This window comes from Anguilla rostrata, chromosome 10 (genome assembly GCF_018555375.3).
Source record: "Anguilla rostrata isolate EN2019 chromosome 10, ASM1855537v3, whole genome shotgun sequence".
In the NCBI taxonomy this organism is placed as follows: domain Eukaryota; kingdom Metazoa; phylum Chordata; class Actinopteri; order Anguilliformes; family Anguillidae; genus Anguilla; species Anguilla rostrata.
The window spans coordinates 13,405,572-13,421,954 of NC_057942.1; the positions used below are offsets into that span (position 1 = coordinate 13,405,572).

At 42.0% G+C, this 16,383-nt stretch overlaps 2 protein-coding genes across 2 annotated transcripts; both read right to left on the bottom strand.

Annotated features, from left to right (window-relative positions):
• Positions 1–50: 50 nt before the first annotated feature.
• On the bottom strand, positions 51–4,618 carry LOC135265053 (palmitoyltransferase ZDHHC12-B-like). The gene is made up of 5 exons (XM_064354269.1): positions 4,063–4,618; positions 3,603–3,739; positions 3,386–3,478; positions 3,008–3,174; positions 51–2,682 (listed from the first exon to the last, which is right to left on the bottom strand). Exons 1-5 carry the CDS (start codon positions 4,157–4,159, stop codon positions 2,367–2,369), a joined length of 810 nt encoding a protein of 269 aa, XP_064210339.1. The 5' UTR covers positions 4,160–4,618; the 3' UTR covers positions 51–2,366.
• Positions 4,619–5,588: 970 nt separating this feature from the next.
• On the bottom strand, positions 5,589–14,914 carry slc25a25a (solute carrier family 25 member 25a). Its single transcript, XM_064354270.1, has 10 exons — positions 14,650–14,914; positions 12,468–12,594; positions 12,260–12,347; positions 11,681–11,792; positions 10,263–10,421; positions 9,174–9,326; positions 8,916–9,023; positions 8,620–8,787; positions 8,342–8,492; positions 5,589–8,115 (listed from the first exon to the last, which is right to left on the bottom strand). Exons 1-10 carry the CDS (start codon positions 14,800–14,802, stop codon positions 7,937–7,939), a joined length of 1,398 nt encoding a protein of 465 aa, XP_064210340.1. The 5' UTR covers positions 14,803–14,914; the 3' UTR covers positions 5,589–7,936.
• Positions 14,915–16,383: the final 1,469 nt, after the last annotated feature.

Consider the following 16,383-nt stretch of genomic DNA (forward strand, 5'->3'; position numbering starts at 1 on the left):
TTATTTTGTAGGTAAATGGATTTTTTAAACAGAAATGAAACTACAAAATATCCGTTTAAATTTTTTAATGTTTGTTCAATACTGTCATTTAAAAAATTATTGCATAACTCAATTTGTTCAATAACTTCACAATGCAAAGTCAAATCAGATCACGTGACTTGGTTATGTAAACAGATAACTTCAGAAATGAAATTCCAAAAGATACCAATGTGGAATTATAACCTTGTGAACCTCAATCAATGGAGGTATTTATCAATTATTATTGCTTAGAATTGAAATTTTTTTTAAAAATCAACCATTCATCCATGTTGGGACACACAGTATGGACTACTTTTCAGACTTAAGTTATTCTGTCTCTAAAAACAAAAACAAAACAAAAAAACTAGCATCCAAAGGAGGTTTCATTCTGCCCAGACCATCATAAAAATTTAAATATAATAATGTTCATCTTGATATGCATATAGGACAAATCTTACCAAAAATACATTTTCATTTCCTTGTTTGTAGAGCACCACTGACACAACCTACTTGGTCTTTTAAAAACAAAGCCATCACTACTTGTATTCAGTTCCCCTTGACTCTTTGCTAATTTACTATTCAAGCATGTGACATGTACATTAGCAGGAATCAACTGGCTACATGTGATTCTTCATCAGACCACTGTCATCCTGCTGTGTCATGGCATGAATCTCATGCTAACAAAGAAGAAAGGATTGCAGTAATGAAAACTAGCCAAATCTGAACTGCATGTAGTGTCCCTACGAGAGCCCAGTGGATGTAATACAAGCAATTGGCTTTGTCACTGGATTTTAATCACCATGCCAATGTTTACCAATTTAAAAATAGTTGAAGAGTGCATTTGTTCAAGCTCTTAGTGAGGTTCAATGGTAAGCCATCTGCTATGAAGAACTGAAATTATTTTTCCTCATATGGACTCACTTGGCTACTCTCTAAACTCCTTCTCAGGATCATCATGAAAAGTCATACCGCCCAGAAATTATGTTTATGATGATAAAGCTTAGGATCAGCTGCCAATTAAGATCTTGACAGCAAGATGTGTGACAATTAGTGACTTAAATCTGATGCTGAAAAATGCAGAAAACCAGCAGATACTGTGACAACTGCTCCAGTCAGGCCTCCAGTGTGCAGAAGAATATTTGATTTACTGTATCTCCAGATGGACAAATGCACTCAAAGTAAATATGCAGTTTTTACTGCTTATGGGTGGCAATACAAACACCTGGAATGATGTAATTCCTTGATTTGGGGCTGCCCAACCCTGTTCTTGGAGATCTACCATCCTGTAGGTTTTAATTTAAACCTTTAAACTGGCACATCTGATTCTACAAATTAGCAGCTCAACGAGCTCTCTAGTTGTTGAATGAGGTGTGCTTTGTTAGTGTTGGAGTGAAAACCTACAGGACAGGAACAGGATTGAGCAGCCCTGCCTTAATTTATAAGATAGTGCTCCGAAGAATTCAGGAAGTTGCTCCTATCAATGCAGATGGGAGAGAACTCCACTCCTTTTAATACAAAATGTATACAGTATCAGCATTCATTCACAGCTACTTGCTATTACCTTTCAAAATCAACTGTAATACACATACCTTGTCGTTTGAAGAAGTCGGCCTATCTTGAAACAGCGTAAACATAATTCCTGTGTTTTCCTTACCTCAAACCCCTTCTTTGTCTATGTCTGGGAGATATTTGTGGAATGCTTTTTGACAGTGTTTCTCAACCTAGGCCCTGGGGGACCCACTGTGTATGCTGGGGTTTTTTTTTTTCCAACCATAGTATCAAGCTCAAGCTCAGCATGCACAGCGGGTCCCCAGGACCAGGGCTGAGAAACGGTGCTTTATGAAAAGTGCATTACAAAGCCAAATTGGTAGAGCGGTTTTGCTGAGCACAAGAGAATGATAAAAAGGTACGTTTCATCACTAAGGAAAAGGAATCAAGCCACATATTAGTTAGATTACTACTACAATAAACATAGAGCCCAGTTGCATATGAAAGGTGGCATTTACATCATATGACTAATTCTGTCACCATCCAACAATATATTCCTGTTCATTCCTTAAAGTTTGATCCCAAAACAGCAGCAAGGGAAGATCTTTCTCCCGTTCCCATCAACACACAACATCCTATATCCCACACAACACACTCTCATCAAAATAAAACCCAGAGGTTTTGCACACATTTCTGCAGGATTCTTCCTTCTGGAACTGACACATCTGACTTACTGTGGAGGAAAATGGCACGATGAAGGAAGTTAAAGGACCAAACCTCAGCCCCAGAGATAGACATGGAGTGAAAGAGAAACCTGTAGAATCCGGATGAGAGGGGGTAGGGTGGGCTGGGGCAAGGGGCTAGACACGTTCAGTGCTCTCTCTGAAGTACACCTGCTCCCAGGCGACGATGCGGCAGGTGCAGAAGAAGCTCCACAGGTTGCGCAGCGTGCCCTGGTCAAAGGGGTTCTCGTCGGCACCACAGTGCTTGAGGTAGGAAATGCGGTGGCGCGACATGAACTCCCAGGTAGTGGTGTTGAGCGAGACCAAGTACAGATGGGAGCCCAACAGCAGCACCGCCACCAGCGAGAACACACCCACCAAAGAGGCCACCGCCAGCAAGAAGCCGTTCTGACGCAGCCACAGGTCCCAGGTGGACGCATAGCTGATCCCAGACCTGACAGAGACAAACAAATTAACATCAGTCAAAAGAACTCTTCAATTTACTGACTGTTATTTGGTGTGCACTTGTAGTACTTTAGTTTGGTACACTGGTATATCGACCAAAACTTAAGGTTCCTCCCCTTATGAAGCCTAATGATGCAGTCCAAACATACTGTATGTGTGTCAGACATCAGAGCTACATATGTTGAGGACAGAGTAGTGATAGTAGTTAGTCCAGGTACAGTACTGCAGTAACGGGTCTGCATTATAGACAACAGCTAAAACGTTCAACTGAATTTGTTTAATACATGTAACTGCCAACTCAGACCACCACTCACCATGCCAGGTTGAATGCCCAGAGCAGGGCTAGCAGCTGGACGCCCAGGTAGAGGACAAACCAGCGGTGGTTCCTCTCACCCACACAGTTTTCAATCCAGGGGCAGTGGTGGTCATAGCGCCGCACACAGTGCTTGCAGTTCTGGCAGTGCTTGGCTCTCATTGGTTGCTGCTCACGAGAGAGAAACTCAGATTTTCACTCATACCTTTTAAATGACTTTTAATCATATTTTTCAAATTAACTGCAGCCTGGGCTTCAACTATCCCTGGAAACATTAATTAAAAAAATTCTCGATGGATACTTTGCAGGGTTTCAGAGGCTAAAGTCAATACATCTCTGCAAACTTTGCGCCATTGAACCTAATGCATTGACTTGGTACCTGCAGCAGACAGTAGCCACAACGGCGCAGACGTATGGCCTTGGAGGTATTGGGGATCATCTCCTGTTCTTCTTCACTGACACCAAGAGTGAACTAAGACATGGGGCAGCGGATACAGAGAATGCATGAGTCACTTCTGGAAACGTTGTTCACTTTTTCGGCATTCATCAACTTTTAATAAATTGCCAATTTGTGGGATGGGTGCTTTTTGACTGACCTTAGCGTCACTGTCGGAGACTACAAATCCCGGATCCATGAGGGAAACAGCGAAATAGAGCAGTACTGACACCAGGACCAGCAAGACAAAAAGCACTGGCTGCTTAAGCTCGCCCCTCTCCTCTTGCTTCCGCAGGTCTATATCAAAGCAGAGAAGGTCAACTGTACATTTCTTTCATCAGTTGTTTTAATTCTGCTAGCTAGAGACGTATCTAACTCCAGTTAGCGTACGTAACGAAGCGTGCTGCATGTGTAGCTAGTTATTCTAGTTAGTAGCATAGCTAGCTAGAAGGCTGTATGATGATGATGAATAGTCGATGAGCCTAACATCAGCGATCTAACTTTAAAAGCTTGCTATCCACGTTAGCTACACTATATTTAAAATACTGGACTACATATTATTATCAGCTGGCTATACGAAGCAGTATTACATGCTAACAGATGACGATTATCTAACTTACCTGTGTCATGAAGGAAGAGTATCAACGTTATCACCCATGTCAGGGTAACGTGAGCAGTTCTTACAAGAAACCCAGACCCAAACACGTTTTTAAACATCCTAGCATTCTCAAACAAATATATTACATCAAATGAATCAAATAAAAACTTAAAGCACCGTTGCAATACAACATTGCGAGAGCCTGGGTAGTTAGCTTGCCATCGGTGGCTTTCGGTTCCTCCAGTACTTTCCCAGGTTCCTAGTAGAACTATGTGGAAGACAGAAGTGAAAACGAATGTTATGAAATTTTATCGAATTCTGTCGTGGATGGGCTCATTGCAGCGTATTCGTTTTTAAACAACTTGGTAAGTGCGTGGCTAGTCGGCATATATTAAATTTTGTGTTCAAATCGTGTTTGTTTTGTTGTCAAGTTCCGCCATTATGTGAAGTGTGCAGTTGAGTCCATCGGAAAGACACAACCGCGCTATATCCACGTACAACCACAAAGGGGCAATATTTGCATGTATTTGATTTAACTAGTCACCATCTTGGACTGAGAGAACGGAGTTGCACCGGTTACAAGACGGCTTTTTGCGGCTTGTCATACTCAGACCGACTCTCTCTTCCTCATATATGGTTTAAAATATATGAACTCACGCATGTGCGCGGTTTTACATATTTTACATATAGCAGTGTGTGTGTATGGCCAAAAGTATGTGGTCACCTGACATCCAACATCTCATCCAAAATTATGGACATTCATATGGAGTTGATCCACCCTTTGCTGCTATAACAACCTCCACTCTTCTGGGAAGGCTTTATACTAGATGTTGGACCATTTTTCCAAAAGAGCATTAGTGAGGTCAGGCACTAATTGGGCGATTAGGCCTAGGCGTTTGATATCAAAGGTGTTGGATGGGGTTGAGGTCAGGGCTCTGTGCAGGGTAGTCAAGTTCTTCCACACCGATCTCGACTAAACGAACCCGACTGTGTGCCCGGGGGCATTGTCTTGCTGAAACAGAAAAGGGCCTTCCCCAAACTGTTGCTGCAAACTTGCTTGCTATTTGGGGGTTCAAGCCAGGTGTTTGCTCAGTTTGCTCCTTTTCTTTGGCTTGCTACTCTGTAAAGCATCTTTGTGACAGTTCTCTGTAAAAAGTGGTGTACAAATAAAATTGAATAGAAATTGAATGGAGAGAGGGAACAGTCAGGGTGTGTATGTATACATGCATGTATACACACAGTTATATGTAAAACCATGCTCATGTGTGTGTTCATATTTTTAAACGTATGCATGTAAAAGACCCTTTGTATTCAAGCGGTTGGTCCTTACTATTATTGTGAATTTCACATCTCATTCAGGAATGTATTTAAGCGCATCATTTTCAAATGCAGAACAGTTCGTTGTCAGTGATAATAAATGTACAGTTTTGCAGCAAAGTAATTTCAGTTTTTTTTACCAATTCAACTCTGTGGGTTACGAGGTCAAATTTCAGTTCCTTTCCAATGCATCTGTTGTATCATCCTTTCATGACAAATCACAAAAACAAGCATTTTTATATAATATATTTTATTGTTCCCACATTCATATAAATACATTCTTTTGTTTCCAGTAGTTCACATTCTACAAAAACATGGTACCTTTTAAATGCTTGATATTTCTCCAAAAATACAGACTTGATATAAAAAACATTTTAATACAATGAATGTGTCTGAAGAGTAGGTTACTATCGCAAGACATGTATCGTTGCACTATTCTTTGTACAGTAAGACTACATTGTGCAATTCAATGTTGTGAGCTCACAGTCAGGCTCAGGGACAACATGAAATGTTAAGGCATAGAGTCATGTTTAGTCTTCATACTGGGTTAGCTTTTAGAACAATGTGCAAAAATCAGATCAAGGAAAGACAGTTTGCCAGTATACACGTACATGTACACACACACACACACACACACACTTATACAGGCTGAAAGCACTGCTTTCTCGTTAATACTCTACTTTTTTGTCTTTTGGCATAACATCCATCGCAAATACTTAAGTAGTACTGAAGATGGGGCAAACAAAAAAACCCACATGGCTTCAAGATAAGCAGGAAAAGGAGAAAAGGTGCTGCCTTAACAGGGGGTGGGAGTGGTGGGTCTGGGCTATCAAAGAATACATTTACACCCTCCCCCCATTTTTAGTACAAGAAATTACACTTTCCCTGTGGGAACAGAAAAAAAAACTTTGACACCAAACCAACTCTAGTACACTCATATTTCCAGCTTGGGACGTATGCGGTCAAGTAAACTAAACTACCTGACATCTTGCATTGTGTTAGGGAACAGTCCAGATTAATACTCAAGTCCTACTTTCCAAATGAGTACACACTGTATCCCACTTATCACAGAACAAATGGTCAAAAGCCAGTATTTCTTGAAGACAGAACACTGCTCCCCTGCCACTCCCTCCCTCCCCTAATAAAATGTATTTATGCATTAGAACTTCAGTTCCCAATTATGTAATTTAATCACCCATGTGATTAAAGCCTGCTTTTATTCAATTTTTTTGTGCAAACAATTGGGCGGTTAAAGCAGATAAAGTGCTCAAGTGTCCTCTACGCATCTAACAATTTGGAAGTATAAATGAAAGGCACTGTGGTGCACCTTTCTCAATGCAGTGAAAATACCCATAGGAGTCAGGGAGTGGCCAAGTGTAATGGCATGCATGGGGGAGGTAAAGAAAAATCTAATCTGGTGGGGTTCAACGGGAACTCTTCTGGCACCACGGCCTCCTGACTCAAGTACTTCAATGCTACTCTGAGAGAGAAATTAAGCTTAGTAAAGAACAGTTTAAACACATTCAAAAGGGACCAGCTAAATCTGTGCTCCAGAACAGAACTTTGACAACACACATTCTACATTTATCTCCTGAGAGAAAACAAATAAATATGTCAAACACATCAACACTGCACAAAATCAACTTTTTCATTTGTTCTACAATACCATATGAATCATGTATTTAAAAATAGCAGCACAATTAACTTTCTTTCATTCCCTCTTCTTGCCCCACCACATTATTCTGATGTTTTCTGACAGGGTTAAAAATAACCTGTTCCAATCGTTGCAGTGGGTAAGAATCTTAAAAAAAAAAAAGATATAATTTAGCCACCGAAACAAATCAGAATGTGAGTGTTAAGCATTAAAAAGGGAACACATCAAAATAAAAAAGGAGGTGCTCATTGGATTTACAAAAGCGTCAAACAACACTTTGGATTGCATTTGGTTTAGAGTTTTCTTCAGAGGCAGACGGACTGGGAGGCACCACTGTACTGCCATGAAACACTGAGGCAAGTCCCTTTAATTTTTGAGCTTGACAACAAGCATCCCTCTTGCAAACACAGACAAGAATAGACAGGTCACATATGTACCCCAATGCACAAGTGTCAAGACAGATTATTGGTCCCTAATTAGGGCGTGACTGACTCCCCTTCTAGACCGAGGGCAGCAGAAACCCTGCAGATATTGACGAGACACATCGGTTTACTCATTCATTCGAGATAGCAGTTACTGCAAGACAACCGCAGCTCATCTCACGGTGTCCTCTTGTGATTATTAAAACAAATCAAACAGACAAATGGCAATAATTACTATCATTAATATTATAAAAGAAGCCTCCCCCCTTTGTCACAGTTCAGAGGGTCAACAGCCCATCAGCAGCTTTTAAATTTTCTAGTGTTAAACTTACTTCACCGGCCGACATTCACAGAATGAGACGGTTGTGCAAACCTCAGATCCAACAGCACCACAGATCCTCAGCCCCCCCCACCCCTTGCCATGGGGCCCCCTTAGGCCCCAATGTAGTCCACCCCCCCACCCCAAGTCCAGTTGAAGCTTCCAGCGGCTGTGCACACCCCCATCACCGAACACCAAGCGTCCTCTTCGCGTGCTCATACACCACGTAGCTGATGCTGACAGCAGGAATGACCTTCATGAAGTTTGGGGCCAGGCCCCTGTAGAGCCCCGAGGCCCCCTCTGTCCTGACGATATGCTTGAAGAGGCCAGACATGGTCATCTGGGGCCCTCCGCCTACAGTGGCTTTTGGGAGTGAAAAAAACAAAAACAAACGTCAAATAAAGCTGGTAAGATAAGAGAGCTAAAGCCTGTTGCACACAAAAATACCGGCAAACTTCAGAAACCTCACAAATGATGCAGGAACAAATGGGTTAAAAAGGGGCCTATTAAATGACTAAACTGGAAAAACGAAAACAAAGAAACAAAACTAAAAGTAGTTCGCCTGTGTGCCACTGGAGGCTGCTCTCACCTTGTGCCTGCATCCGGGTCCGGATCAGAGCCAAAGGGTAGGAGGCCAGCTGACCGCAGGTGCTGGAGACTGCGCCGCAGGCCAGTAGAACAAACACGCCAGGATCCGCGCTGTCGGTGGCGTAGTTCTGCAGCCACGAGTTCTTCAGTGTCTATTCACGAGAAGAGAGAAGTCAGGTTACAACACGCTTTATAGGCGCGACAAATTGAGCATGTAGCACAAATTCAGCCTGGTAGGCTGGTGCTCCTGTACAGCACATCTCAGCATATCACGCTCACCTCGTACACGGCCAGATCGATGCCCGCGTAGGGGATGATGCCCAGCATGTTGGGAACGTAGCCCTTGTAAAAAGCGCCCAGCCCCTCCTTCTGACAGATCTGCTTGGCGCAGTCGGCGATGCCGGAGTACTGCCCGGTCTTTCTCAGGGCCAGCCGGGTCTTCAGGACCTGGAGACGGTGAAGAGACACGCACCCGTACACATTAAAAGATGCTCGAAGCCCCTCGTGGAAGCCATGTGCGATCTAAGCGGTGACAGAGTCACAGCACCAGTATCATACAGAAACGGTGTTCTCACCTCCATTGGGTAGATGCTGCTTTGTGCAATGACTCCTGCCAGAGAGCCAGCCAAAAACCTCTCTGCTATCCCTAGTGTCTCTGGTTTGCTGCCAATCAACCGTTTGATCTGCCATTAGAGAAAGTAAGAGAGAAAGGACAAGCCCAAATTAGTATACATCAATAATGACGCTTCAAGACAGGCATATGAATATAACCGTAGCGCCTGAAATACACCCAAGACTGCAGTACTGCAGCATTAGCTTATCTTACACTGTACCTGTTCGTAGGCCATGAACTTGATGGCGGTCTCTGGTGCAATTTTAAGGATGTTGATGCCATTTCCTCGCCACAGAGACCTCATCCCACCTTCTTGAATCATCTGGGTCAGTCCTCCCACAATGCTCATTTTGCAGCCATGAGACCCATGCACCTGTTCCAGACACAGGGGGAAGGAATGAGAACACTGATCTGCCATTATGGTGCAGCAGCCATGTTTATCTATACTTTGCTCTTTTTTTGACCAGTTGAACATCTGGACTCGACTCCACACAAAGAAATATGTGCAGTCATGTTCAGGACAAAACAAGTCACCTTTAGATTTGCCTTTAGTCTTTGGATTAAAGATCAAATCGAACTTCTCTCCACACTGCCAACACCACTGTTTATTTTACGTGGACAGAAAGCAGATGAGTCTACAGTTGGCATGTCACAACTTTCTTTGGCGAGAGGGCAAAGTCAAAAAGTCCTGAGAGGAAGAACAAACTCTGTCGTCACAGGGAACTGCTGTCACAGAGTAATCTCTAGTAATCTCGATGCCCCTCGTACTTCGACAAACAGTAGCATTCACGTCATTCTGACAGACATACTGGCCTCAGCCCTACTACCGTGTCTATGGCCAATCAGAATGCGGGACAAAATGTGTGCTTGGCCCAGAATCTGTATGATTGGCAGAGCAACCCCCATGTGTCCAGAAGAGCAGGTGGTACAAAAAAAGAGTTTGAACTCTGCCCCCCCCCCCACCCTTTCTGGTACATCTACTCATTAACACAGTTATTGCACTTGCGTAATTACTCTTGCGACAGGGAAAATTGCATATTATGACACACAAGCCGCATTTCAACCATTTTATGAGCCCCTAAAAGTTATGCAAATGGCCCACTTCCACTATCTACCGTTTGATTCATATAAATGTTAAGTAATACAATTGTGGAACTAATTTATAATCATAACGTTTAAAACCAAGGAAGCGAAAATGCCATTGAAAGAAAGTGTGACATTGATAACCATGTGCTCTGCACACAACTGGGAAGAAGCAGCAATTTAAAATTGTGATACGAGTTTGTGCCTCTGGGACATGAAGTCTTACCTGCATGAGCACTTTGAGTCGGTCAAGTGGCGCCGTGAAGGTCCGAGACACAGCGCCAGCTCCACCTCCCGCTACCAGGTGTCGCCACCACATCCCCATCATCTTTTCTTGTGCCGTGAACTCATCAGGAACCATCAAATTCTCACCAATGTCAAATATCTAGGGGTGAAATTATAAAATGAGGTTACTTGAGAAATAGCAGTTAAGTTTAATAATTTACATTATTTCTGATTTCTGAAAAACTTTTGTACTTCCCCATATAAAAGCCAAAAGGACACCATTACTCGAAGGACAGATTAGAATGGGCATTTCTTGGAAGTGATTCCTTTGCTTTTCTCAATGTGCATTTTGACCTTTACAGAGCACTGTGGCCGGATAACTTTAATGGAAAATAAAGTCTTTGAGATGGAAAGAGCAGTTCATCGAATCAATCGTTTTACCTGGGGTGTTAATATTTAATCTGATACAAGGCCCAAGAAGTGACAAAAGGGTAACACATACTGTTATACTGTAATGTTTAATTCAGATCAGGCATGCTATGCATGCATTGTACAACGTTAAAGGTTGAAGACCACAGTCCTGTTACCAGCCCTAGAGGTTACGCAAGAGTCTTACTGGGTCAGGGAGGAACAGGCAAGCTGCCGAGCTGCTGAACCATGATAAGACGTGGTTCTCTAGAACAGCCTATACCTAAGAGATAGCCTCCTTTGCCAAGAGCAGCCTTTGGGCGTGCAAATAGGGGGGAAAAAAGACAGCATGTACGCTACTTGACCAAGCTGCTGCCAAATCCCAGACTGGGGCCTGATGGTCTGACAGCTGATACCTTTAATACCGGAATGTTCTCTGAAAATGGCAACTGCTGCCACTTGCCCCAGTAACTTAAGAAACATTCACTTGGCTCTTGGGAAGGTCAGGTGGCTTGGTGGAATTTGCGTTTGGTGGCCGTGTCTGCATAAACATTTTATTAATAGTCACAGATTAGCCAATTAAGCTGCACTTAAACCCTTGTCTACTACCTCTGATCTGGCCGTCCTAAATGCAATGGAAATTATTTTTTGTCCCCTACCACTGTTGAATACCTTCTGCAGGACAGTCAGTTTAAAACAAGCAAACTGATCAAAAGGCAAATAAGAATTTGGAGACAGTCTGCCTTCCTGACCTTCTGTAATATCAATCACAAAGACAATTATGTCAGTGGTAATGCTGATCCTTTTAAAGGATTAAACTTTATCTCCGCGGAGACTAGTGCAGCCAGGTTGTATTTTAGGCACCCTTGTCAGTGCTGAGATCTAATGTCAGTGAGGCTCAGACTACAGGTTAATTAACGTCTGGTAAAGTGTGTTGGCTTTGGAGAATCGCTGTCCGTGTGTCTCGGGTGCAGACGTAAATGCTGTGGGAGCGAGCGCCATTCCTCTTACCGTGGAGTGCTTCCAGTACAAGATGATCTCAGGTATATTGTCGGCGGGGTGCAACATCTGGTAATCTCTCCACTCGTTCCAGTCGATTGTCATCGTTCCGTTCTTCTCCATGCTATGAAATGACAAACCAACATCAATTTTATCTCACCGCTTGCTAGTGTAACTCCGTATATTATGGTTAAGTGGTTGAAAGTTGGCACATGCACAGAACAATATTGTCAAGGGACAACTTCCTCATGGTGAGGTGTTAGAACAGCCATGGAAAAATTAATTAAGACAGAGCCTGGTGTACTTAAGACATGAGAGGTAGAACCGAGCAGATGCCAATGAATTTACTTACAAAGCAATAAAGGAATAGGTCTGGGCCCTCCTTAGCTCTGAAATTAGGAAGAGATGAAGGGAAGCAGAGGTGCACAGACAGTTTTGCTGCAAATATGGCATCAGTCTGTGAGAGACGCGTTAGATTATGGAATTAAATATCTGCCGCCGGCCAGCTGAAACGCTATAGCACGGCTGGGGGTTAAGAGAGAGGCGGAAAGCAGGCTAGGTTTACAAGCCACTGACAGTGACCTGGCTCACCTTTTTAATATCCTCTGTGCCTGCCTCTCTGAAATGTGCACTCCAAGGTCCCGCAGTGACTGCATGATCTCCTGTGTATCCACTCGCCCTGCACCAAACACAATTAAAAATGCACAAATCAAAATTCAGCAGTCTCTTAAAACGGATCACTTAGTGAGCAGGAGGGTTGCTGCTTGTCCAGACCCCCCCTCCAGAATTAAGGTCTTACCATTGTCCTTCTCGTCCTGGCTCTTGAAGACAAGCCGCAGTTTCTTTTCGTGAGCTCGCAGGTAGTGGACGAGCTCTTCGAAGTCCAGCTGCCCATCAAGGTCCTTCTCTTCGGCTTTTAAGCTTTTCTAGAAATGAAAAAGAGTTTGCAGCCAGTTTAAATACTGGAACCTTTTTTTCTCTGCTACAAATATCAGTGCTTTCACTACTTAAATGCATTTTAGTAGTGCAAACACAGAAAGGACAGGGTTCAGTGAGCTGAATTTGACAGAGTGCTTGCCTATATTGCACTTGCTAGGACCCAGTGACTTGGCAGTAACGCTCTAAAGTCTATTGATCGCCTACTCCATTACACTCTCTGCATGGATACCCCCCAAAACCCATTCACTGTTCTCTGGTAGATAAACAGCAAATAGGCCACAGTACCATTAAGACAAGATGGAAACTGGCACAGTAACCCAGCAGCTGCCAGGTAGGTGCAATTAACCCTGCAAAGAGCCCAATCCAAGGTGTGGGGAAAAGGTGAATTACATCAATTAAAAGAGTAGAATAAATTTCCCCATTTTATACACTAGCCATGGCCCACATGGTTAGACTTGTCTGGGCCTGCACGTTTCGGTTTTGTAAACGCACTTAATCATTATGATGATTTAAGGTGATGTGCATAGCATACTTATTAAATTACATACAACCCTTTGGCATAGACGGGCAGTTGTTGAAGGACCTTTCAAATGTACAACACAATTGCCCAACCTTGGTAAGTGAACCCAAACCAGGACATCTCCATCCACTCAAAAGGCACTTACTGCCCCCACCCACCCTAACAACATTTGGGTACCCCATCTGTCATCTGAATACATTTCAACAGGTTTTCCTCCATTTGTTCATAGATAGTCTCCACTACTTCCTTTCACACTGAAGAAAAAAAACGCTTCCTCTTCAAAGCTGGCTCTTTAAAACCAGTTCAATAGGATTATTACTGATATTCCACTTCCGCAGCCCATGTCCGGTTTTTTCGTCCTAGTGATTATATATAGACATAGCTACTCTTTACACTCCTAACAGACCGCACCATCAGACGTAAACAATAAACTGGATACACATCATTGCCAGGAAAACATCCTGTCAGGACGTATAGGTCACAAACTGAGTCATTCTGTTCATTTCCGGTGCCCAACACGGGGCAGTATGCTGAGGACAGGTGCGTTAGCGTTTATGGGTTGTGTTCTTGGGAAACCAGCACACGACGCGTTGTAGCAAGAAAATATTGCAAGTTACATTCAGTTTGGTTGGTACAGTGCTTAAAACCAGCACTTCCACAGTGCAATTTTATTATAATGATAATAATCCTATTTGAAGGGCTGAACGAATCTCAAAGCCAGAACTTCCTTCTGCCAACTCTGTATTTTATTAAAATTCAGATGCTATTTTGTTTAACCCCGTTCTCTTTTCAGAGTGCAGACAGTTCTGTCGTTTAATCAGGAAAGATACTAACACCAGTAGCTAGCTAATCTAATCTGGATCCAGACTACCGACTGAAGCTAATCACCACACACATTAGGTAATTTAGCTGCACTGCGAATTGAACGCAATTAGCTAGCTGCGTCGCTAGCTAATTGCGGTCTGCCAGAAACAAATGCAATCGACAGTTTTGATGTTCACCCAATACAATGTGCGATGTCAAACAAAAAAAACTAGCGCTTCTAGCATAACAAATTACCAGTTAGCCTCCCGAACTTGTTAAAAATCCAGAAAATGCACCGCACGAATTTCTACCAAATATGGGCTTTCCTGCACACGTCATTCTAAGGAAATTCCATTTCTAGCAGGGCGGCAGATGGTCGCTAAATTTAGTAAAATAGAATTTTTATTCTCCGTTCTTAAAAATAAAAATTCAGGTTTAAGAAAGTATCCAAATATTATCACAAAAATGTATTTTTTTAAAACCCCGGAATGACAGACTACATGGCTTGCCATCATTACCAGGAAATTGCATTTCTGGAAAACGGAACAAAGCCAACACCATGTGACTTACCGGCATTTTAAAACGTTTACCATTCATTTTAATACTGTCGGCATTTTTACAAATGGAAAATCATTTTACATTGGACCGTGTGCAAGTTAAACACCAAAGTTAAAACATATGGACAAATTTAGCAATGATGAAACTTAAGCAGTCTTACCTTTCGCCACTTTCGATAGGTTGAAAATTCTTGAGAGGGAAGAAATAAACTCAATTTGAAAAGGGATTTTAATTCAGATGGTAGTCCGTTTGACTCAAAATATTCGAACTCGGTTTGATCAGAGTTGGGCACGTATAGGCACAGGCACAACATTTTCACGGTTTCTTAAATACAAATAAATAAATAAATAACTGAAATAGACTATTCCGCTACTTGCCGCGGTACGAAACTGAAATGCCGGTTAGTCAGCGACTCGCCCTATGAAATGGATTTATAAATCCCTCCCATTTTGGGGCCCGTCAAGCAACGGCGGACTTTCATTGGCGTCTAAATTTTTTCTCGACCTTTCGTTACGTCAATTTCAAGACAGCCAATCAAAATAACATTCCACACAGACGTCGTTCGCTCCGGTTCGCTCCCCGTTTCTAGTAAAATTGCGAAACAGCTTTTAACCTTTTAATGCCTTCAATACTGACATATAAGATGAAAAAGTATACTAACAAATCTAATAACAACGTCATTTTCAGTTTATGAAATATTTAAAGAATATTAGAATATAACGATATCTTTAGTTTATATACATCAACAAAAATGTTTTTAATTTTAACCTTCTTTTTTTTTTGTTGATTTACACAGCCCCACTGATAACCTGTCAATTTAGGTTAAGTGCTCAAATTTCTGTGTACACACGCACACAAACACATAAAAACTATGTAATATATGAAACTTAACAGTAGTTCTCAATTTCTGTAAAACGGTAAACGACGAAATGGTGTTATGCTAATTTGTATTTTGCAGATTTATTTTATTGTTAGTTAAATAACATAATAAAATGTCGAAAACAGGCCGTTCAGCCCCATAGCCATTTCCCTGACTAAATTAGTACTCTGATTACCTACAGACTAGATAGTATCTAACACTGCATCAAGCCTAGTCTTGAAAATCCCCAGTTTCTTCCTGTATTACGTGACCTGGTAGGCTATTCCACAAATTGACTATCTGTGTGAAAAAATTCTTCCTAATGTCTCTATGGAATATACCTTTTGTTAATTTCCACTTATGTCCCCTTGTTCTACTAACATAACTCAACCTGAAAAATCTCTTGTTGTTCACTTTGTTGATCCCCTTTATGAATTTAAAAGCCTCAATCAAATCACCCCTGAAATAATGGTATTTTTGCAGAGACTGTATTCATACAGCAGCCCAGGGTTCTGGAAATAGGTACATTAAGAGTATGAGAGGGCCACTGGCAGACACTGCTTGGGCAAGGTAGCTTAATGAAACTTTGTATTTCAGTTTTGAAGGAGGTACTTTCAGGGAAAGATCACCCAATTCCAACGTAAAAGGCGACGTAACCAAATTGACCTTTTGGCCAGTGTAGGCCTGCGGACACATTGTGCACTGCGTTACTTTGCACTTTGTCATTTGATCATTTAGTACAAGTAGTTCCCAAATTCTGCAGTTATTTTTTTTTCAACTGCTACAAAGACTTACAACAGTGTATTCAATTCAATTTCTCAAAAGTACAAAGAGGTCGGGGCAGTGCTATGACAGCTCTTTATAAATGCATTCAGTTATTTCTTTTTAACGTGATGTTGCATTTTGATGATGACAATAATCATCAACAGCACAGTCCTTATCAGTATTATCATAATTATCATGAGTGTGGAATATTGTTTCCTCTGTTATCTCTTGTGCTGTGTTGAGCTCTGAATCTCCCTCCCTGCTTCTGCA

Bases quoted from the DNA above. Each gene is read 5' to 3' on its own strand.
- LOC135265053 (XM_064354269.1), bottom strand. From the start codon at position 4,159: ATGTTTAAAAACGTGTTTGGGTCTGGGTTTCTTGTAAGAACTGCTCAC. The intron at 3,740-4,062 runs GTAAGTTAGATA...GCTTTGATATAG, and splicing joins ACTCTTCCTTCATGACACAG to ACCTGCGGAAGCAAGAGGAG. The intron at 3,175-3,385 runs GTACCAAGTCAA...TCTCGTGAGCAG, and splicing joins GTGGCTACTGTCTGCTGCAG to CAACCAATGAGAGCCAAGCA.
- slc25a25a (XM_064354270.1), bottom strand. From the start codon at position 14,802: ATGTTGTGCCTGTGCCTATACGTGCCCAACTCTGATCAAACCGAGTTC. The intron at 12,348-12,467 runs GTAAGACCTTAA...TGTTTGGTGCAG, and splicing joins CCAGGACGAGAAGGACAATG to GGCGAGTGGATACACAGGAG. The intron at 8,493-8,619 runs GTGAGCGTGATA...TCTCGTGAATAG, and splicing joins TCGATCTGGCCGTGTACGAG to ACACTGAAGAACTCGTGGCT.